Consider the following 23,709-nt stretch of genomic DNA (forward strand, 5'->3'; position numbering starts at 1 on the left):
ATAAAAAACAGGTTCAACATGAGAAGGTGACTATGGATGCAGGGTGGATAAGAGAATCAGAGGCAAATAAATTGGAGAAAATTAGTAATTAGTAATAATGAGAGAGAGGTGGTAGAGAGGAGTAACTGTTGCCATTGAAATGGAATGCTGACGTAAAGTGAGGGAGTAAAGAATAAGAATTAAATTGTTTAATTGGAAGAAGCAATGGAAAGGGTGGGAAATGAATGAGATCATGGGGGTGTGGCTTGTTTAATTATAAGTTACAGGAGGATAGGGGTGTGTGGGAATGAGGGTAGGGTAGGGTAGCGAAGTGAGCCCGAGCACAGCAAGGTTGAAAGGGGCGGGCCTACACCCAGGTCGGCAAAATGCCAAGAAGTCAATCAATAAGTTTAGATGGACTGGCTAAAGAAGAGAGTGCTAAAGAGGTACTAAAAAGAAAAAAAGAAGCACTAAGTATGTAAGTATTCAGCACTTCAGAGATTGCTTGCTAACATCTAGATCCACAGGTAACAGTGAAATACATGAAAGAATACAAGTACAGTGTAACAGGGTAAACTTAGGGAGACAGACACAAAATGTAGTTTAATAGAGGGAGCTAGGTAATAGAAACAGCTAAAAAAAGCAAAAAACTCACAGGATAAGGCAATGGGAGAGAAAAAAACATGTCCAGGGAATAGTAGAGTATGGTAAGGGAAAAAAAAACAATACAGTATGGCGTGTGAGGATAGGAAAATAGAAAGGTTTGGACTGCTGGTTTCCTTTACCGTAGCAGAAAAAAACAGCTCGTGTGCTACACTGTTGCACTATTAATGCTAGCACTATTTTGTTATAATACTGCATTTTGAAATAATTGTTTACTTATCCAGTCACTAGGACACATACTTAAAGTGGTTGTATGGTATTTAGAGAATTGCAGGGCAGGCAATTGTTAGGGCAGCTTTCAGATTCAGGTCCAAACAAGGATTTTTAAAGTGGCCAGGAGAAATCACAGGAAGATGAGCTAGGGGCTACATAGACAAAAAAGGGGGGAGGTCAGTTATGAGCAATAAATAGAAGAGTGAGACAAAAATAATAGGTAGGATAAATACGGCAAGGCAAGAACATGATAGAATAGCTGAAAATAACTCAACATGATTGGAAAATGCTCTACATAAAACAGTTCAATTATGGACTAATTTCCAATATAAGTTATCTATTACACAGCTACTGCATTATACAAAAACATTAAAAAGGTCTTTATGAATATTTATATTAACCCTGTTGTAGTTAGAATAGCCAAGCAAAGATCGGCACTGTACATTCAAAGCATGGGATGCAGTCGCTAACTATAATAATTACAGCAGTTCAGTTTTTCTTGGTGAGATTTCAGAGACAGAATTAAAATAACCCTGAAAATATGCACAGCAACAACCAGCACAGCTTTGCAAGATATTTCTGCCCTTATTCTACTATTAATGCTGCAAATACAGCAACAAAACACAACATACTTGTTTATGTGAATGATTGTCGCTAGGTGTACCATAACCAAATTAAATTAGTGCCTAGTATCCAATAAAGATAAGTCGCCGGTCAGTTTACTGTCATAAAAACCCCACATTCAAGGTTCTGTAGTTTTGCTCAGTGCAAGCGACACATCATTTCATTTAGTATCAAAAGTACAATTAAGCTGTGGAATACATTAGTAAATTATTCAAAAAAAAACAGTATTAAACTTATATATTGCAGTGGATGCTGACAGCAAAAGAAACGCTCAGCAGCAAGAAGGGAATGATTTTTTAAAAATGGCACCCACCTATGAAAACTTAGAACCAGAAATAAGGTAAATGGGAAGGGTTAAGGCATAGGTAGCTATGATGTACACCCAGATGGGTGATGGAACGTCATAACTGGACACTGGTCTAGGGTCACTGGTACATGATTGATATGATCAGCTGTGCCAAACAGAAGGCACATACAATTCTGACCATTACAGGAGGTGGCCCTGCAAGTGTGTGTGATGGGGTATTTGTTAGGATACTGCCCCACATTACCATGGGCTACATGTGCCTCTGTGGATCAAACATCACAAAATTACAGGTCTAACAAGGTCTGTGGTAGCACACACTGCCTCAGTGAGCATCTCCTTGTGTAGGATTGCCAGTGTAATTGTGTCTGCCCAAATAGACATTGATGTCCAGGACTGGAGTAGTGTATGGACAAATTGCAGATAAGTATGTGGGGCTTTGCAGGGGTCATATTCAGCAGTTGTGGCTGAACTGTCAGAAATTCCTCAGCAGTGAGCTTCAGCTAATTCCAGGTCACATTGTCCCTGTCCCTGTCCCAGGAGGTCTCAAGACCTGACTATTCTCACCATCTAAGTGACAGTAAGTCAAGGACACACAGTGGTAACCCATGATGTCACAGGAGGACTAACATAATTTATCCTTCCAGTGAATGCACCCCCTGTAATGTGCTTTCCGTCCTCATTTTGGGTTGATGGTCCTGAGTTATCCTGTGCTCTGTCTCCGATGCAATAATGGTGACTGTGGCTCACAACACCCTGCATCCTATTTTTTAATGAGGTGATGTCTGCTGTACAGTGGGACCGTACCAGACAGCGAACAGAAGAATCTGATTAGAAAATCACTACATGCATCATGCTTAGTCTTCCTAACACTGTCACTTTACGAATGTCATTCACTACATTTTTGTTATTGGTTAGAGAGGATGGGAGAGAGAGGAGGCCAGTATGAGCTCACTTATACAGAGTGAGGCTGGTAGTCTGAGCCACTGCATGTTTACCCCCTATAAAAATGGCTGGCTAGCCAGGTTGCAGCAAGCCACCATTTGTATGAGGTAGGTCAGCTTGGACTGAGGTTTTAGGGGGGGTGGAACAGGTAGAGACAGTATAAGTCAAGAGGATTAGGGTTGGTTGAGCTGTACCTGGGTATCACTGAAAAGGCTTGGAACAAAGCAAATCAGTCTTTTTCATCTCTACCTTGGCAGCTTTCCCCACCCAAGGACCTCCATAGCTGAAATGCAAACAAACACCAGTCACAACCAAAATGACACATAGCTCACAACACCAGTGTGCCACCCAACAGCCCCTAAGGCAAGACAATGTACCCAACACTTTAGTCATAGGCGACTCTATAGTTAGGCACACTGATGTCCTACTCACCAGGCTGAACAAGGAGAAAATTACAGTCAGCTGCCTGTTGGGTGTCAGGATCCACCACACAACCCATGCACTCAAGTCACTCCATAACAAGTACAAATACAACTCTGTCATTGTCCATGTTGGAGTGAATGACTTTAGATGTACCTCCCTGGACTACATGAAAAGAGACATGGAAGAGCTCTCGGATCATGTGGCCCAGGCAGATATGACCCTAGCCCTAAGTAGCATCCTGCCTTCACCCAGAATGATACCACAGTATAAGGACAAATGATTGACTTGAGGGTGGCCTAATTGTTAAGGTGTTTGCCTTACAAACACAAGGTGCAGGGTTCGAGTCTCACAAGGGATAATTGGCTAGGCTTAAAATGGCTCGCAAGGGCAGTTAGCTTAGTACTAATCTATGAACCTATGAATCTATGAACCTATGACTTCAATAATTGGCTAAGCTTCTGGTGTCATTCAAAGGGGATCCAGTATCTGTCTGCCTGGGATGACATGATCGACAAACCATGATGCTTTGCCAGAGATGGTCTGCACCTGTCACCCCTGGGATTCACGTTATTGGCTAAAACTCTTGCCACCCCTATAGTGCCTTTTTTAGGCAAGGTTCAAAGGACAGAACCACCACCATAACAGATACAAGCATGCAAAATCTGAAGGTAATGCTACTCAATGCTAGAAGTCTAAACCTCAAAATGCACTCTCTCGAGGCACTCCTAAAAATGGACAACATTGATATCTCTGCAGTAACTGAGACCTGGTTCAAGGCTTCAGAGAGCACTCCTGCAATACCAGGCTACAAATCTTACCACACTTTTCAGCCACCAAACCAGGACAGAAACACTAAAGGTGGAGGAGTGTCCATATTCACCAAGGATATTCACACCTCCAGGCTAATTGCCCAACACAATGCATCTGAAATTCTCCAGGTGCAACTAACACTAAGACTGGAATCCAAATTGTAGCTTGCTACAGATCCCCCACCAAGCCCCAAGATTGTCACTACACCTTTCTAAGCATAGTGGAAAATATTAAGATACAACCAAACACCCTAATACTGGGTGATTTCAACTACCCTGCCATTAACTGGGAAAACTACTCGGGTGCCAACACCTTTTCCCAATGATTCTTGGAACTAATAAATGCCAATGCCCTGGATCAACTAATCCATTGTCCCACCAGGGGCTCCAATATCTTAGACATGGTCATTACCAACATGGGAGATAGATGCTTCATACCACTGGACACCCCCTCATTGGTCAGGTCTGACCATAAGCAAATCACCCTTGACATCTACATCCCACCCCCACCCTCCAGTAAGGAAACCTCCGTAAAAAACTTCTCCAAAGCCAACTTCATGCTACTTAAGTCAGAAGCGACAAACTTCATGACACCCATGCAGACGGGAGCTGAAAGTTTGACTGCCGAATCCTACACTAAGGCACTGTATGAGCACATCCACTTGTGCATGAATCGTGCCATCCAAAATAGAACCAAGATGCTCTCCTACAAAAAAAGGAAGCTAATCTGGTGGGCCCCTGCCATAAACAAACTATACCACAGAAGGAAGAAACTGTTGAAGAAAAGAGGAAAATCCCAGGATGTAACAATCTCCCTTACCTGCCTCAGTAAGAAGCTGAGATCCCTCATAATATTCTCCAGAGCTAGTTACAAAAATACAATTGCCAAAGATTCCAAAGACAACCACAAGGCATTTTATAGTTATGTCAAGAATCTAAATGGCAATGCTCAAATCTGCTCTGAGCTACAACAAAATGGCATTAAATATACTGATCCCAATGATATTGCCAATATCCTGGCAGATCAATTTAGTACCAACTTCACCCTCCTCTCACCCCCTAAAGGGTTCATCTCAGTACCAAAACATTGCCAAATTCCAGTAATCACGGCCACACAGGTAGAAACAGCACTCTCCAAAGCTAAGAATAGAGCATCCATGGGACCAGATGACATCCTGGGCTGTGTACTACATGAACTACAAAATGAACTGGCACCTCACCTAAGTGTCATGTTAAACCATAGCCTCACCTCAGGCTTCGTGCCCACTGAGTGGTGTACAACTACAGGTATCCCACTCCACAAGGGGGGATCCACCTTGGATCTCGGGAACTACCGTCCCATCAGCCTGACAAGCCTAATCTGCAAGGGCATGAAATGCATTATCATGGAACTTATAAGCAAAGAAATTGGCAACCTTCAAACACTGGACCCCACCCTGTTTGGGTTTGTAAAGGGCCGATCTTGTCTCCTGAACCTGATTTACTTCTTCAAATCAGTCTCCAGAGCTGTGGATGAGAGTAAGGAGATCCAAACAGCCTATCTGGACCTTGCCAAGGCCTTCGACACCATCCCCCACTCTGGAATCATAGATAAACTTACTAAGCTGGGCATAAATCCCTACGTCACTTGATGGGTTGCCAACTGGCTTACTGACAGAACCCAGACTGTAAAAGTAGCCGACTCCAAATCTGGCTCCAGACAAGTGACAAGTGGAGTACCTCAGTGTTCAGTCCTGGGACCGCTCTTGCTTGGCATCTACTTCTCTGAAGTACAGGCCAACATTAAAGGACTCTGGCTAACAAAGTTCACAGATGACTGCAAACTGGGAGCCATTATTGAATCCCCAAATGATGTGGATATTCTACAGAAGGGCCTTACAGAAACAGATGCTTGGTGCCAGAGCCATGGGCTCAAGCTCAATGCCAAAAAATGTATAGTTATCCTTTTTGGGAAAAAACATGTACCTGTGAATTACCACGTAGGTGGCAGTACACTAAACACCAAAAGTGTGATGAGAGACTTAGGGACACAGGTGGACAGTGGTCTCACCTTCGATAACCACATTGCCACAACAGTTAGGAAATCCTTCTACATGGCACACCTCATCACTAAGGGCTTTTTATCCAGAAAAAAGGAGGTCATTGTCCCACTGCACTCTTCCCTCATTAGACCTATTATAGAGCACAATGCCCCATTTGGTATGTACCTCACAAGACATCTGCAACAGCTGGAAAGGCCGCAGACATACCCCACTAAAAGAATCACAGGCTTAAAGCAGATGCCCTATGCTGACCGTCTAAAAATAACTCTAGCTATACTCTGTGGCATATTGTCTACTCAGAGGTGATTTCTGCTTAACATACAAGGCCATGTAAAACCCTGAGCTGTTGGACATGCTCCACTTAAAGAAATCCCAATCCCTCACAGCCACAAGTGCCAGGGATCTAAACCTTGTCATCACAATGAAAAAAACATGCTGGAGGGATAGGCTCCTGACCCAGAGACACCACATACTCTGGAATAGACTGCCCATACATGTCAAGCAGAGTGACTCCTTGGCCCTCTTCAAAAGGAACCTTGATGATTGGATGGGAGATAGGAAATTCACCCTGGGGATCACGTCATCACCCTACTAGACAGGGGTCCAGGGAAGTAAATATTGTGGGAAGAAATATCCAGGGAACTTTTATGGCTAGGCTTGTATAGACCTTAGGACCGATAGCCTAGTACCAACCTATGAACCTATGACCAACCCACCTACTCATTAAAGAAGGGGAGAAGTTAGCAGTTAGTTTAGGGTCAGCTGAAAGGTAGTCAATGGAGCCGGTGACCTGCAAAGGTGATCACATTAGAGGTTGAGAAGGAATTTCCTTTTTTCAAACTTGTTTTTTAGGTTTTCACCTTCTTCTCCAGGTGAGATTGACAGGATAGGCTAGATTGTGCCAGTCAAGTAAGTGGAAGGCAGGAAATGTAAGGGAGGCCAAGGTAAGTGGGGAGGGGAGGGGTCTCAGGACTCTTGAGCTGGACCTTCCACAGGCCAGTTAGCTCCATGGGGATTGTTGCCAAGGGACGTATCAGCCAAGTGATTGCTCCTTAGCAGATTGCATGGCGGTCCAGAAGAATTGAGAAAATTGTTGTGCTGTGGGTAAGATTATTTGGAAGAAATGGATATCAACTGCTGCTCTGTAGTGTTTAGGACAGTCAGGGGTAAGGCGCTTTGACAAATTATGAATAATTGATTTGCTATTTTTAGTAAAAGCCAGGTACAGCTGTACCAATCTCGGACAAAAGGCTGAGTATGCTAGAAGGCTGACTAAGGTCTACGAACGCACAGCAAAAGCAGCATGTGTGCGGTAACTGGAGACTAATACATGAGAGGAAACAGGGGTCAAAGGTCCATCACTGCCGGAGTCCCATTCTTTCAGGCTGCTGCAGGATAATGAAGGTAGGAATAAGCAGAAAACAACCTGATGTACGAGTGGATGATAACTTATCTCCTGGCATACATGTTGAAAGGGGGAAGTTGATAGCTGGCTGTCTGCAGGGGATAAAAACACACACAAAGCAAAATGGATGGGTTTAGGTTTAATGTTAGGGTTAAGATTATGTTAAGATTTGGAGAAGGGGCTATACGAGTTGCTGTGTCCTGTAGGTATGTGAGGGGTTTTGCATCCCATAAAGTAGGCAATTAACTGTATTGTTTTTGTTTTATGAATTTTCAATGGATTTCTATTTTGCTGAAATGTTTTTAGTATGCTATTGTTTTCATCTTTCTAGACACAGTCATGTAGAATTCAATAAGTTTGTTTCCAAACAGGTGTCACAGATCCTGCTATAATTAGAAAGTTATGGGATTATTAAAGTTCAGAAGAAGATGAAGGGCTTGGATACTTGTTTTGAAACATCTTGTTTCACCTTGTAAAAACCAGTGTTTTACGGTGCTTATGAAAGTGTTGAGAATATGAGAAGTGCTATCACATCACTTCTCTTTTTCATCTAAAGTGCATTCACCATTCCTCATAAAGTTTTTGGCATTGAATATTTACTTTTTAGTAACTTTCTCCTGGATAAAATCTGTACAGTTGACATGATAACCCATAAATATGTGTGAAGGTCCCTTGGAGATGTGCTGTGAGCTGTAGGATCAGTGAGATTTGTAACGTGTTTCATACACACTGATCAGTCAGGCTCTGCATGAAGGTGGGCGTTATTTATCTGGCGGTGTTATATGAGGTCTGTCTAGAAAGGGAGATTCTGTATGAGCTATGATTATGCTCATAGTGTGCAGCAAAATAATGCCTGAATTTTGTAAAAAAAAAAAAAATGATAAAAGGAAAGGAGTTTTGTTCCAAGATGTCCGTGTGGGGTCTATATTATATACTCGAAGCGAAGTTTCAAAACTTCTAACCTCATATGATCGATACCATATGAGTGAAGATTGAAACATTGAATATATAATAAAAAAGAAAAAAAAAGATAAACGTTACCTAAATGCTCTGAGCAGAGGGGCAAGCCCCCTGCACCCCCACACCCCCCGCTACTTAAATATGCCAACTCAGAGATCTCACTTCAGTGCAGAAAAGGGAAATCTTCCCATTCTGCACTGTATGGAGCCATTTGTTTTAACCTTCGAACTTGTAAAAGTTCAGTCATATGGTGTCGACTATGTGACATTCAAACTTTTACAAGTTTGAGGTTATAATAGGAACCCATCCGTGTGCCTGTGTTTACAGTGAGTAATCTAAGAATAAAACAGTTGAGTATTTTCCCCTTTATGGTTATCAAAAATATTGTTCATTTTTAAATAACTGCTGGCAGTATATTTTGTAATACAGTGCACTTTGACACTGTGCATTTCTTTCCTCTGTTTATAGTAATTTTCACTGGTTACTCCCATTTCCTCTAACATTTCAAAGACATGAGATAAGTGGATTATGGGCTCTAAACTGTCTGTAGGTGAGTGTGCAGTGTAGGTGTAGTGTGGAGGAAAGGCCTGGCAATCTACTTCTATTTACTATTTGCCTAGTAAACTCTAGTGATAGTGTAGTTTTCTCATGGTGTTATTATAGCTGGTAGGTTCAATGCAACAGCATTGCATAGAAGAACTTTGATACTGGTACATATTATCTAAATGACATGTTGTCTGGACTTTGTCAGCATCATAGAGTGAGAAGTAAAAACATGCATTAATAGTATTCTATAAAGAAAATTAAATGCTTGGCAATACAGGGGCTATGAAACAAGCCAGACATGTTCACATTTACAACCAGGATTTAAACAAACACTAAATCAGTATATATTTATAAATCAATATGTGTCATTTTTAAAGTGCATTTATCAAATGTGAAGTCTGCTTACAGAAAAAATGTTTCCTGGTTAATGTCACATGTCTGTATTTGCAGCGATTTGTGGATAAAAACAAAAGCTGGAATTTTTCATAAATAGCTGCATCACACAGGTTTTGTGTGTAGGTGTACATGTTCATGTGTGAACTTGCCTGTGCAAATCTTGGACCATTCTGTTCTTTCCCTATCAAAGGCAAGAATCTAAAAAGACTTGGTAGTGTGATACAGATCACTGAAGATGAGAAGATGGTGGGTGTGAAACAATGTAAATAAAACGACAGCTGTAAGATCCAATTTACTTAACATTTCTCCAGAAACTGACTCATACACTCACTGCAGTTCTATACTGTACAGAAAATAATCCTGTCACATTTCTACAATTTTATGCTTTTTTAGGATATCATCTGTGCAGAGAAAGAAAGCAAATCCAGGAACACTGAAAATGTGACTATAAGATAATTATCTTTGTATACCTGCTAGTATATTTTTGAATATTTAAAATAAATAATTTTAAAATATCATCCTCCATTTCTGCTGTCTGCAAAAACTGCAGCAACCCTGACCAAACTCATGTCTCAACTTCCCGACTTATTTTTCAAATCATCAATAATTTATGTTATATAAGTAATTTGTATATCTACAAAATCAATATTTGGATTACCACTATTCCACCTCCTCAAGTTTTCCCCCAAAAATGAAAAAATAAAATAAATAAATAAAGTACAGCACAATGTGTGTTATTATGCAGTGTCATCACTACGAAGGGTATATCAACCACAAGGCAAAGCAGTGTGTGATCTTTCACAAAAGGATATCATTACATAACATACAAATGACAAATTGCTTAATTGTCATGATACAGCTATCTCTACCAGTTTTTATGGCTGATTTGAACATAATATAATTAATTGCGTAATATCTTCACTGCCTGACGATTTTTTTGCTAATTAGTATCATTAGTTTGCAACAAATACATGGGAAATATCACTTTTAATTCCTTCTTCTATCCCTGTGTTTGTTATGTTATGTAGCAGTTGCTTATATGTATTTCTCTCCATTCTACTTTATTCTGACCTTTCTTGGAAGGGACTATATTAATAAAAAAAATAGTAGCAACATTTTATACTGATAAAAATGCAAAATAATGTTCACTCCTCAGTGCTTCCTCACCAAGTTTCCGTGCCAATCCAAAATCAATAATTTTGATGAGAGTTCCTGTTCGGTTGACACACATGATGTTTTCGGGTTTGAGATCAAGATGGACAATCCCTTGCTGATGTATGTACTTCACCCCTTCAAGAAGTTGTTGCATGTACTGCACACTGGTGGGTTCTGTGTGCTCAAAGTTGTCATCGACTATTCGCTCAAAGAGTTCTCCACCTGCAACGCTGGACAAACACATGGTATCAGTCACAGAATGCACACTTCTCCAAATGCACACATTTAACAAGAGCAATGAATGAACTGCAGCTTCAGTAACAAAGAATAACTCCCAGCACTGCTGGGACAGCCTTATGGACAGTTCAGTTGTACTTGGTGTTAAGTGGACATCTATCATGTGGTTAAGGATTCATTAACATCTACACTAAGTGTACACTAAGTATACACTGTCTTGAGTGAACAGACAACACAAGCATTACTCACTTTCTTCCTCCTAATTTTACTTTTCTTACTGATTTTTTTGCACCCTTAAATATCAAGAGGGATACATAAAGGTTACCCCAAAATGTAGACTACATGTATACTTAGTGTAATCTTTCAGACTGACTAGAAAGCACACGAAATGTGGTAGGGATGCTCTTGAATACAGATCATGTACACTTAGTGTAGGCATAATGAATCTCCAGTCACATTTCCCATACCTTCAAAGCTTTACTAACATATGTAACAGTTGCATTCATGCATTTGTCTTTAGTTTTTGCTGGTGTTGTGACAATGTTTTAAAGCAAATTAACACTCCACACTCATATTATGACACACACTCGTATTATGGCACATATATGTAATACAAGTATGCATCCTTGTTTACACTATGGATTACTAGTATCTTTTCATACTGCCAGGGGTGTTGTTATACAGCTCTGAGTGGACACCAGTTATCCCTCTACCTCTGACAATGAGTGCATTCTATCCTCAGGCATTCTGCCCTTAATTTATACTACCAACATAGGTGTGCAATATATTACTGAAATCCATTTTCCCTTAATACATACATGCATGGATGCATGTGTGCATGTATTTATGTGCATACATATATGTATACATATGCAGACTACAGCCGGGTGATGCCTGTAGGTGTTTCTGCAGTTACATTCTACTGATGCATCTAGGCATTAAATATTGTTTGCTTATATTTGCATTAACAATTTCAAAACCATGTAGACACAAAGTATTAAAATATTTCATCTTAAAGATTATACAATGGCAAAAACAGCTTTGTTAATATTTGACCTATTTCTAGTGCAGGTAAGGATATACTACTGCTCATATAATATTGGTACTTACTTATTATCACAACCACATTCCGAACAGGGCAAACGGCTAATTTCCAAGCCGTTTATTTCTCTCTCTCTCTGTAATGATGTTTCAGTGTTGAAACGACATTTTATTTGAAGGATGCTTCATGCTTCCTTCAGTTTTGCTGTGTTTATAGTGTTTAAGTACATTACTAAAGTGGAAACAGACCAAAATTTATGTTTCAGTTTCTACTGATTAATGTAGAGGTACAAATTGCGCATCCACAATAAACACTATGAAGACAACAAAACTGAAGGAAGCATGAAGCATCCTTCAAATAAAATGTTGTTTCAACAGTAAAACATTAGAGAGAGAGAGAAAACTAAATGGGATGGTTTTACATCAGCCAAAGATCGCAACTCTCTGATGTCATTCTTAACATCACAGGGTGAATCACAGACCAGTAATATCGCAATTACTCTGACGGCAGAAACATTATCTGATAGGCCTGAAAGATCACTGTCATACCTCTCAACTGTCTAGATTTTTGCAGAATGTCCAGATTTATGTTTTGCATTTTTGGTTTGATCCTCTTAAAAGTTGTGTATTTGTGGAATGTTGTTGATAAATAATGGCATACATTTGCGTTTCAGATGTTATTTCCTCCAGAAAAATGCATAACATGTCCTGTTATTCTAGCAACCTTCTAAGTGCAATATTTAAAACCTGTCCCTATCCTGGCCCCCACTACATATCTTGGCAGGAGTATGGTTTGGAAATGAGCCATTCAGAATGTGGTTGTGATGATACGCAAGTGCCATAATATTTATATTGTCCTAAATGCCATATGTTTCTAAATATCGCTACAACCAAGTATCACAGACAGAACTGCTTAGCTCTCAGTTGAATGAACAAAATGCTGCTGACAGTAGGTGTGTAACTTGAGTAGTTGCTGAAATGTTGTAAGTTGTTTACAAAATATTACAACTTTAAGTTACTTGTTACTTGTAACTTATAAAGTTCAATGCAAGACCTAGAACCTAAAGAATATTACCAGTATGAAAATTGTTTGTGCTGAAGAGTTTGCCATTTATTTTATTTTATTTATTTATTTTGCATTTGTTGACCGGGAATGTCTGACTGAGCCGAGGCCCTTTTTCAGCAGAGGCCCGGGGAGGAAAGCTCCAGTTTATAGATTACATTTAGTCATTATACAGATGTTATATAAGTAGAAAATGGCAAACAGCTAGATGACTGCAAGAGCATTTTTTTAAAAGTAGTAGTAAGTATAAAAAAGCATAGTAAAACAGCAACATAGGAGTAAAGTTTTTTATTTTGCAATTGATAAAACTGGATAACTGTAAAGTATAAGAGAGAGAGGAATAGATAGATTAGCAGAGTGTTATCAAGGTGGGTTTGAACAGTGGCAGATCCATTGCCCTTTGAAATATTATTTTAAAGTTAGTTTAAATTGTTTGGAATGTCTTAGTGTTCGAATTTCAAGAGGAAGTTTGTTCCATTCATTAGAGGGCTGATAGCTATATAAGTTGCACTCTGCTTTAGACTTGAGTTTATAGATATTTAAGAGGTTTTGGGAAGAGCTGCGGAGGTTTCTTGAAGGAGTATAGTGGGAGATGACAGAGTGTAAGGCTGGATAGAAAGATGGCTGGTACAGAATTGAGTGTATGGTTTGAAGCTGAGAGAAGGAGGTGGTGAGGCAACTCAAGCCAGTTTAAATATTTTAGGGAGAAACAGTGATGAGATCTATAGGATTGTTAAGTTGCAAATCTAGCTACTTTGAGGTATGTAGTCTCAAGTCTAGTAAGGAGAGAGGAGTTAAGGTTAGTAAGGATTTGTGGGCAATATGTTAAGCAGGGGAGAAGGTAGGCATGAGTGAGGGCTATTCTAGCTTCCTGAGTGAATTTTTTTTCATTTCTATATAATAGACCTAATTTAAGGTGAGTTTTCCTGATACAATTATTTATGTGTAGATCAAATTTTAGTTGATCATCAATTATGATACCGAGGAGTTTTGAGCTAGATTCAACTACAATAGGGGTATTAAGTGACTGGATAGTAAAAGAGGTCTTAATGTGGTTGGCTGTTTTAGGGAGGAAGAGTAGAAGTTTTGTTTTATTAGGGTTGAGGATGAGTTGGTTGTTTGAGAGCCATGTTTCCACCGAGTTAAAGAATGACTGGGTAGCTGATAAGAGTTCGGAGGGAGAGTTTGCTATTGTTATGACTGTAGAGTCATCAGCATATTGGATAATAGAGGAGAGTGGACAGGAGATACAGAGCAAGTTGGTGAAAATGTTGAATAGTAGCAGCCCTAAAATTGTTCCTTGAGGTACACCCATTTTTATTGGAAGGGGAGTAGATAAATCAGTGTCCCATCTTATTGATTGGACTTGTCAGGTAGATAGCTTGTGAACCATGCCACTGCATCTGGGGAGAAGCTGTGGTTAGACAGTTTGTTTAACACTAGAGAGTAAGAAACTGTATCAACGGCCTTTGAGAGATACAGGAAGAGACAGGAAATACGTTTATGGTCATCTCTGGCCAGGGAAATAGTATTGAGAAAGGACAGAAGAGCAGTATAGGTGCTATGTTTTGGTCGAAAACCATGTTGTGTAGGAGTAAGTAAGTTTTCCTGAAAAAGATGTTCCATGACTTTTGTATGTATACATTTTTCTAGAACTTTAGACAGAGGGAAAAGGATGGCAATGGGTCTGAAATTACAGATATCAGTGGAGTTACCTCCTTTGTGGACAGGTAGGGTGTAGAGCTGTTTTCAGATAGATGGTAATTTAGATTCAGAGATTGAGTGGTTTATAATGATAGACATGGGAAAGGCAAGTGAGTGTGCAGCTGTCTGAAGAAAGTATGATGGGATGTTATCAGCAGATATAGAGCATGGTTCAGTGTAGAGAGCAGGGTTCTGATGTATGTTGTGGAGACGGGCTTTTGGGAGAAGGTTTTGCGGGGGTAGTTGTTAAAGAGGAAGCTGGGCCTTTGGGGTTCCTTGTATTGGAGGAGCTATTGGGGTTAAACAGTTTGGATACTGATTCAACAAAGTAAGTATTGAAGGTGTTGGCAGTCTCCACTCTTGTCTTGTCAGGGCTAGGGTTGGGTGAGGTACAGTTACCAGAATGAAGTACTTGGTTAATAGCATTCCAGAATTTTTTTGTGGTCAGATTTTAGTGTTTGTAGGAGGGTTATAATAGAATTCTTATTTATCTTTATTGATAAGCTTTTTGACCAGGTTTCTCTGTTCGTCATATCTTTGCGGGTCAATTGGGTCTTTTATTTGTAGCCATTTTTTCCAGGACCTATCTCTAGACTTCATGAGAGTGTGTGCGTTTTTTGTTAGCCAAGGGGGTAGTGTCGCTTTTGTCCTAATTTTACGAGGTGGGGCTAATGAGTTTATGATATCAAGAAAAGTAGATTCGAAAGCTTTGACAGCTTCATCTCAGGGGAGCTGAGTGAGGAAGTCCCAGCATACTCTAGAGATGAGGGCGTTCAATGTTTCTGGTTTGAAGTTGGAGAGATTATGTCTAGTAATGTAGCTGTGTGGTTTAGAGAGGTGGTTTGTATATCTTAGCATCATTAAGGGTGAGTGGTCCCTCAGGGAATCAGGAAGGGTTTCTGGACTGTGATATTTAGACAAGTATCCAAACAATGAGGGTACTTGTGAAGTGGGAACTATTTAAATGTGTTGGTTTGGTAATTAGCTGACTGTTGGTTTTGTAATTAGCTGAGTAAATCCATATAGATTTATATGGTGCGGGGATCCTTGGTTATTGAGGGTTAGCCAATTAATATGTATGTCACCAAGGAGGATTGTTTCATTTGGAATGTTCAGGGAGAGATAGGAGAGAATGTTTTCCAGCAGTGGAATATTTTCCCCTGGTGGAATCTAGGTGGCTACTATAGTAATTGTGGTGTAGTTATTGAGTTTAAGGTTAACTGCCAGTATTTCTGCTGGGGAGAAAGATGGGATAGACTGTGTTAGGCTGGAAATGGTAAGACTGTTGGCGTAGACTACAGCAACTCCTCCACCCTTTTTGTTTTTACAGTCAAGGCAAATTTTGTTATAACCAGGGAGTGGGGTATCTTTATCTAGGTTGTGGAGGTTTAAGCCAGGTTTCTGTTACTACAGTAAAATCTGGGGTATGATTCGCTATCCATGCATGAAACTGACTAACTTTGTTGAGGATGCTTCGGGTATTAATAGAATAAAATGAGATTTGTTTATGAGGTCTGATTTGGTGGGCTAGGGTGAGAGAGCAGTTTGGGATGGAGCTCAGGTTAGAGTTTGGACTTGGATTTGGGTGTATGTCACCAGCTATAAGTGTTGTATTGGGGAAGCATTTAGTCTTAGATGTAAGTGGGTAGTATCTAATATACTTTGTCTTGTGTTTTGAAGATAGAGAGAAAGAAGGAGGTATTTTTATTTTGGGGAGTTGTGTGTTAGAGGATAAGCTGGATGGAGAGATGGTTACTGTATTTCTTGAGTAAGTGTGATCCTTTGAGATTAGGTTGATGGAATGTTTATGGAAGGAGGGTAATTGAGCATAGGGTGCAGTGAGAGTAAGTAAGATGATTAGCTGAAATAGCAGAAGTGTAATGAGCAATAAGGTATGCATAGTGAAATCAGATATAAGAAAGGTTTGTGATGGAGTAGGTAGAGAAGGGGGGAGAAATTTGGCGAGGTAGAGGTATAAGAGATTAGAGTTGGAATGAGAGTAGCTAATTTCTAAAAGGCTAGAATATTAAGGGTTTAGTAGATGAAGTTAACATGTAAGAGAAGGGAGGTGGAAGAGGGAGTGTACTTTGAGAGGGATATTAAGTGGAGTTTAAAGTAGGAGGGTGAGGTGTGGGAGTGGGCTTGAGGCTAGTTATAAAGGAAATTATACGGGGGGGTGGGGAGCAAAGTGAGCCCGAGTGAAGCGAGGGTGAACGGAGCAGGGCTACACCAGAAACAGAGGAAAATAGAGGAAATTAGCTGAATGTTACATCTTGCATTACTTACACTGATGACTTCATCTTGCCCTCATGGTACTTGACCTTTCTCAGTAGGTGAACATCTCATCTCTTTTGACTACCTGTTGGTCTGATGCATCGTTAAACTCCATGGGCAAATCTGTAGCCTGAATTTACATTACTGGTTCACATAGCAAATCTGTCACTATCACCGTTTTTATATATATATATAATTATTGACCAGCTTAGTCTTACAAGGCCTAATGCCTGTTTTTGAGGAAGGCCCTGTGTAGTATTCATAAATTCTAGCTACCCTTCTTCTAACAACTTATTTTCCTTTTTCATCCCTCTGTTGGTTTTCTTGTATTCCTATTCTAGTTTTTGGTTAAAACCCGTTTCATACTTAACGATATACTTAAGAACACTCTCACCTTTCTCAGTGTATACCTCTAAGCTATTTCAGACATTTTGACAACATTTCCGCACTGGATGTTGTAAATATGTATCTGAATTATTTTATTCTAAATATATTTTGCATATGGACTTTATAAATTTAAATGCTTTTAAAGCCTTCTTGGAGCTTGTTCCTACTGGCCTCCACTATAAATGGGTCTTGTGGCAGATTGGTCCAGCTCATACTTCCATGAAGAAGGGAAAGGAAAGAGTTGAATGTAAGTTTGGAGGATTCAGAGGGTGTATTCAGTACTGGAAGGTTTGCAAAAGAGCTGGACTTGCATGCTACATTTTCAGCCTCCGTGCGAGGGGAGGGGATGGAGAGAATTGAGAAAAAGGAGGCAAATGATGTGTAAGGAGCGAAAATCAGTGAAAATAAAGCAGAATGGAATGATGGGAAAGATGCATGCAGAAGGAGCCAAGGCAAACACTGCTGATATCAGGCTGTCTTCATGGAGACAAGGAAGTAGATTTAGTGAAAGGAGGACAGAATCACAGTCTTTTGCTGCCATATTCAGTCTTGGAGGAGAGATTGTTCCATTGCAGGAAAGGAGAAATGTTGCTGTAATTTTTTTTTATACGGAACTGCAGCATTATCCAGCAGACAGGTGCCATGGGTTGGGAGAGTGACCTAATGGTGCAGGTGTTTGCCTTACAAATGCAAGGTGCAGGGTTTGAATCTCACAAGGGATAATTGGCTAGGCTTAAAATGGCTCGCAAGGGCAGTTAGCCTAGTGCTAATCTATGAACCTATGAACCTATGAAAATAGCCCTAGAAAAACTGTACATAAAGGTATATTGTCTGTAAATAGGGATATACTGTATATGTGGAAAAAGGTCCTTCAGATGACCAGTGTATGTAGCAGTCTTTATCTTGCTGCACTTATAGTATTACTTCACACTATCTTTGGGGCAGTATGAGAAATAAGTGGAGGAGATTTAGCAGCAGTAGGTAGCTCAAGACAGGTGATTTCTTTATTAGCAGGTAAATATAGAGTCTGGGTTAGAGAGGGGAAAACTTAAAGTGGGGTCGGGGACAGTCCAGGTTTGGCGATTTCTAATACCGTACTCACTGTAGTTAACTTTGATTTAAATAGTCGCTACACAAGTAAAACCTTGGCTTTAGTTCTAATTAGCAAGCTGACATTATATTCCTACTTTAAAGTTATTTCAGAGTTGCCGCTGTCCTCAAGGGTGCTCTGGCCATTTCAAAATCAATGGTTCCTATACAGGCAGAAAGACACTGGGGTGACCGAGGGTTTTTGAAAGGAGCTGGGGCTAGAGAAAGGATAAGCACATGAGAAAGAGTACACAGAAATGTTAGGATACAGAAACTGGGAGGGTAATGCTTTTTCTAATTAATGTACACTCTACCAAACACAAAACCTATACAGATATATGTTTCAGTCAGCAAAATACAAAATTCTTAGGTATACTATAATTCTAAATTAAATGCTCTCTACTGCTTAGATTTAAAAATCCCTGTTAGCAATATCTGCTGTTATTCCAGTTAGTGTTTTATGCCAATATTCCCATTTAAACAGTTTAGTCAAATATTCTACATATTTTTACAAGTATCTTGCATAGTAGTACACTTAGTTAAGCAAACAAGAGGAAGATGATAACACAGTAATGCTGCTACCTATAAGTTCTATTTTATCAGTATTACACACTTTGTGCTAATTGAAGCACTAAAACTGTTGCAGATGTATGTCTTTCGGCTTATCCTGGTTAGGGGTTGCCACAGTGGAACTCCGGTCCACTAATGATTGGCAGTTGATTTTTACAGTGCTGAGTTGCCAGCCCGACACCCAACCTTGAAAGAAGGCACACCCATTCATGCACGCACCTACCTGCATGTCTTTAGATGTCATTTGACCATGGGGAGGACATGCAGACTCCACACAGAAGGTGCTCCAGCTGAGAATCTTATGGGAGAACCTCTTACTGTGAGGTGACAATGCTAACCGCTGCACCACTGCAGCCCTTAAACTGTTGCAGATATTCCCATTAAAACAGTTTACTCAAAAATTCAACATATTCTTACAAGTATCATGCAAAGTGCACGCTTTTAGTTAAGCAAACAAGTGGTAGATGCTAACACGGCAAAACTTCTACCTTTTAGTTCTATTGTACCAATATTACACACTGCATGCTTGTTGAAGCACTGAAATTGCTACAAAGGTAACACCTTTCACAATAAACAGACTTTAGTCAGGAGGAGAGAAAAGTTACTTTCAGTAGCAGTAGATACATGTGAACAGCTTTCAATATTACAATGTATCCAGATACTGCGGTGGTGGTGCTGCGATAGCGTTGTCGCCTCACAGTAAGACGTTGTCCTGTTCGATTCTCAGCTAAAGCGTCTTCTGTGTGGAGACATGTGTGAATGGGCGTACCTTCGGTGAAGGTTGTGCGTCAGGGCTGGCAACTCGGTATGTAAAAATCTACTGCCAATCATTAGCGGACCAGAGTTCCGCTGTGGCGACCCCTAACCGGGAAAAGCTGAAAGATACAAAAACAACAACAACAACAACCAAGGCACTTCAACTGAGAAGCTAGAAAATTCACTTAAAGGACAATTAAGAGCTGCAGATAGTTTGCTTATACAAGAGTTGTTGGATTAAACAGTATCACACAGCTGATTCAGCACTCAAGAATGTACTATAAAAGTTGTTATTTCAGTAATTCCAATGAACTGAAAAAAATACTGGAAGTTTAATAAAAAAGACTTAATGACTGTTTCAGTAGCTTTTACTTACAGATATCTCTGAGTTTTCTGGTGAGCACATTATCAGTACAGCCACCCGGCTAGAGTAGGATAAAGGGAATGCTAGGGAAATTCCAAGATGGCACCACAGAATGTGCGGCTCTGATATAGCTTCAGCAGGAAGTGAGATACAGAGTTGGGGGAGGGGGCTGCACCAGAAACACAGGAAAATATCCCTAGAAAAACTATCTGTAAGTAAGGGTATCTTGTCTGTAAGTAAGGATATATTGTATAAGTGGGAAAAGGTCCTTCAGATGTCCAGGGTATGTAGCAGTCTTTATCTTGCTGCACTTATTGTATTACTTCACACTATCTTTGGGGCAGTATGAGAAATAAGTGGAGGAGATTTAGCAGCATTAGGTAGCTCAGATAAGTGATTTCTTTATTAGCAGGTATTTACGCTACTTTAGTAACACCCATGGTTCCAGAGATATGAGCATTTGTTTGAAATGTGAGAACATAATTTGATTCAATTTAAAAGTTTAGGCTCCTCCCAATGGAAGTTATGGTGTATACTTCCAGACCTCCATTGGAGGGAATGAGTTAAGATGGCAGAAGTAGAATCATAGCTCGTCTAGTCTGCTCAAGTGTTATAGGATTGCCCATTTGGTAACTAACTACTCTAAATTCCATCATGCCTCAACGTGGACTAGAAGAGGAGGAGAAGAATCCCTTTACAGGAACGGGATGTGCAGTGTACACTCTAACCAGTGCCTGGTACGAAAACAGGTTACACAACAGGATGATGCGCAAACCACTTGTCTACTGTTACACTGCTATGTGAAGGCACACAGTGTAACAGCAGGATCTAGGTATTCAGTGGTTCAATAAGTGCACCACCTTGACCCTCCTTTAGAGCTGAAGGCCACAACTCTCCACAGTTGCCTCACTAGTACAAGTGAAACTGTCTACTAATAGACAAGAACATTCAGCCTAGAGCATCTATATAGCCAAGCAATTAAATGAATGTCTTCAGAACAAATGAAAACTTGCCTCTAAACAATGGTCCATAGCGGCCACAAAGTCATACCTCCCTAGCAACTGATCTTGCAACTGCAGAGTTTCCTGACTTAGGTAAAGAGTCATATACTTCCTTTTTATTGTTCCTGGGTACATACATCTCCTTCTGTTGAACTTCCATTCTGTCTCCTGTCATCTCTTGCCAAACCACCTCTCTTCCATCAATCATTTATTTTTTCTATGCCTCTTACTTCCTGTCTCTTCACTTTTACTTTCTTCCTGTCTCCTCGCTTTTTGCATTCCTATCCTCTTGCTGTTGTCAGTCTGTTCTAGCTCCTGTGATGTCAAAGTAAGGAAAATTAACATTAAAATGTGATTTTCCACTGTTCCTTTTTAATTAAAACTGTAAAACATGTGTAAGCTCTATTTAACAGAAAATTGGGCTATGAAATTACATTATAACATGCCCTAACAGTGAAAAGAGGACTGAATTTGTATTTGAATTTTATATAATTTAATGTGCAATATGTGTATTTCTGTGGCATGAGAACAGAAACTGTGTGACCTTTCTCTTGAAAACAAAAGAAAAAATAAGAGAAGAGAAAAAAATAAAAGCAGCTATATAGATGTTGTAAATAAAGCATATGAGATAGAAAATGCAGTTTAACAGAATAGGATTGATTGCTTGTCTGCAAAAATCAGAAAGGCCATAAGACAGAATCAAAAAGCCAATGGCCATAAAAATTAAATTAAAGGATTTTCAAAGAGAAAACTGACCAAATATTGAAAAGCGTAAATGTAGATTTGCTAAAGCCAGTCAGTTACTCATTCATGCAGGAACAAGAGGAGTTAACCACATCTACATAAATATGAAATTTGCCATATGCTTTTATATTATTTTAGTATTTAGAACAGGTAATGGATCAGTATCCTTTCAGTTGGAGACAGCTAGGGCATTTATCTAGCCTGGATAGATTTTTCTATAAATCAAGAATGGCATTGTAGTTGATGGCTCTGTAGTACAATAATCTAGTGTGGTGGCAATACTAACTTGCCAGGATAGAAGTTGTAGGGAATTGGAAAAGTCAACATGCCTTTCCTGAGAATTTGTGTGTGTGTGTGTGTGTGTGTGTGTGTGTGTGTGTGTGCGTGTGTGTGTGTGTGTGTGTGTGTGTGTGTGTGTGTGTGTGTGTGTGTGTGTGTGTGTGTGTGTAAATTATTTGAAAGACAGATAACATAAGTAATGGGCATTGGAAGACACTGTGATTCACAGAGAAAGAAAGGGACTGGAATGTCAGGGCTCTGTTAGATGTCAGTGTGTGGTTCTAGTCTAGGTATGGGTGATGGAAATCCATGCACAAGGTAAATGTGCATATTCCTTTAATGCTTTTAAAGGCCAGGTTACATTTAATGGATTGTATATCAAATGAGCTTTATGTGCACTGTTTTACATTAACATTTTGGACATCAGTAGTATGACACAAGACATATTGGGGTAGGGGGAAAGTATCCCCTTCCTTTACATTTCCAGTGTGACACATTTGTTGGCAACAGTAGGCAAGTCCAGTCACTGCAGTTAGAGTCAGATAAGGTATCTCATATTAATGGCAAGATTAGAGGAAATTGGAATGGAACTTAATTAGCCTAAAGTAGCTTTGTCAGCAAAGATGCGTGTCTACACGTTCACAATCACAAGGTAAATTATACAAACGTTTAGTTTTGTACACCAGATATTTTACATTTTAGTCAAATTAGTGTAAGAATGGACAGCATTGGCTTTTTTGACAACTGTAATATTATGCCAGTATATCCAAGGAAGATATGGTGGTAACTGTGTGGCAACCAAAATAGTCCATTGATGCTAGAGAGACATCATAGCAGGTGTTGAGGGTTTGAAGGAGGCAAACAATGTGCGATTTATTCCTTCCCCAGACCACCTCAAAACCAAGAATTAAATAGACTAGCACTGAAAATGAAGCATGTGGAATTCTTAGCCACTGAGAGAATAGAGCAGCTGAAAGTAGAAAATAGATAGATGCAGCATCAGAAGGAGTGACAGATGATCATCCTTCAATAGGGGCATGCAAGATATGGGAAGGAGGGGAATAGTTTCCCAGCTTAGTACAAACCTTTCATCCCAGTAAAAGAGGGAGATGAGTTTTTGTTACCCAAAGGGGGGAGGTTTTTTAGTTCCTTTGCTGAAAGTTAAAACAATGCATGCAGTTTCCAAACTTAGAAATGCTAGTTGTTTAAATGTTTTGTTAAGTTGAAGAATATTTAAGGGCATGTTTTAAAATGACTCCTGAAATGTACAGACAAAAAAAAGTAGAGATCAGAGAAGAAAGGCAGGTGACACAATGAGTAAATCTATTATAGAAATTGGCACTTATTTCATAGATGGGTGACTGGATGTAGAGTTGCTATATCTGAAATGATGGCAGATCTTTAGGGGAGGGAACAAGTCCTCAGCAGTCTGTTTGAAGACGTGAAGATTTGATTGGTCAAGAGTATAAAATTACAGAGAAGATGGAGAGGAAGAGGGACCATTAGCTATCAGGTTGCTACAGATGGGGGGGGCACCAAAACCAACATATGGGTATAGGGGGACCCATGGAGCAGCAGTCTAGGTTATCACAGCAGGTTACACTAGAAAAGAAAGAAACCACGGTTTCAGGACATGTCCAGAGTTGGGGTGAAATGTTTCAGATGTGATCAAAAGGGGCATGTATGGTCTTACTGTCCACTGAGGCAAGAGGTTAAACAGGAAACATCAAGAAAGA

At 39.8% G+C, this 23,709-nt stretch overlaps 1 protein-coding gene across 1 annotated transcript in view; it reads right to left on the reverse strand.

Moving 5' to 3' along the window:
* LOC122788162 (myosin light chain kinase, smooth muscle-like) overlaps nt 1–23,709 on the reverse strand; it is a 943,334-nt gene that overhangs the window by 113,213 nt on the left and 806,412 nt on the right. The window contains exon 11 of the mRNA XM_044055140.1: nt 10,477–10,694. Coding sequence (XP_043911075.1) covers nt 10,477–10,694 — 218 coding nt within the window. The remainder of the gene's footprint in view (nt 1–10,476; nt 10,695–23,709) is intronic.

Source organism: Protopterus annectens, chromosome 13.part0 (genome assembly GCF_019279795.1).
Source record: "Protopterus annectens isolate FY-2018-M chromosome 13.part0, PAN1.0, whole genome shotgun sequence".
Lineage (NCBI taxonomy): Eukaryota > Metazoa > Chordata > Ceratodontiformes > Protopteridae > Protopterus > Protopterus annectens.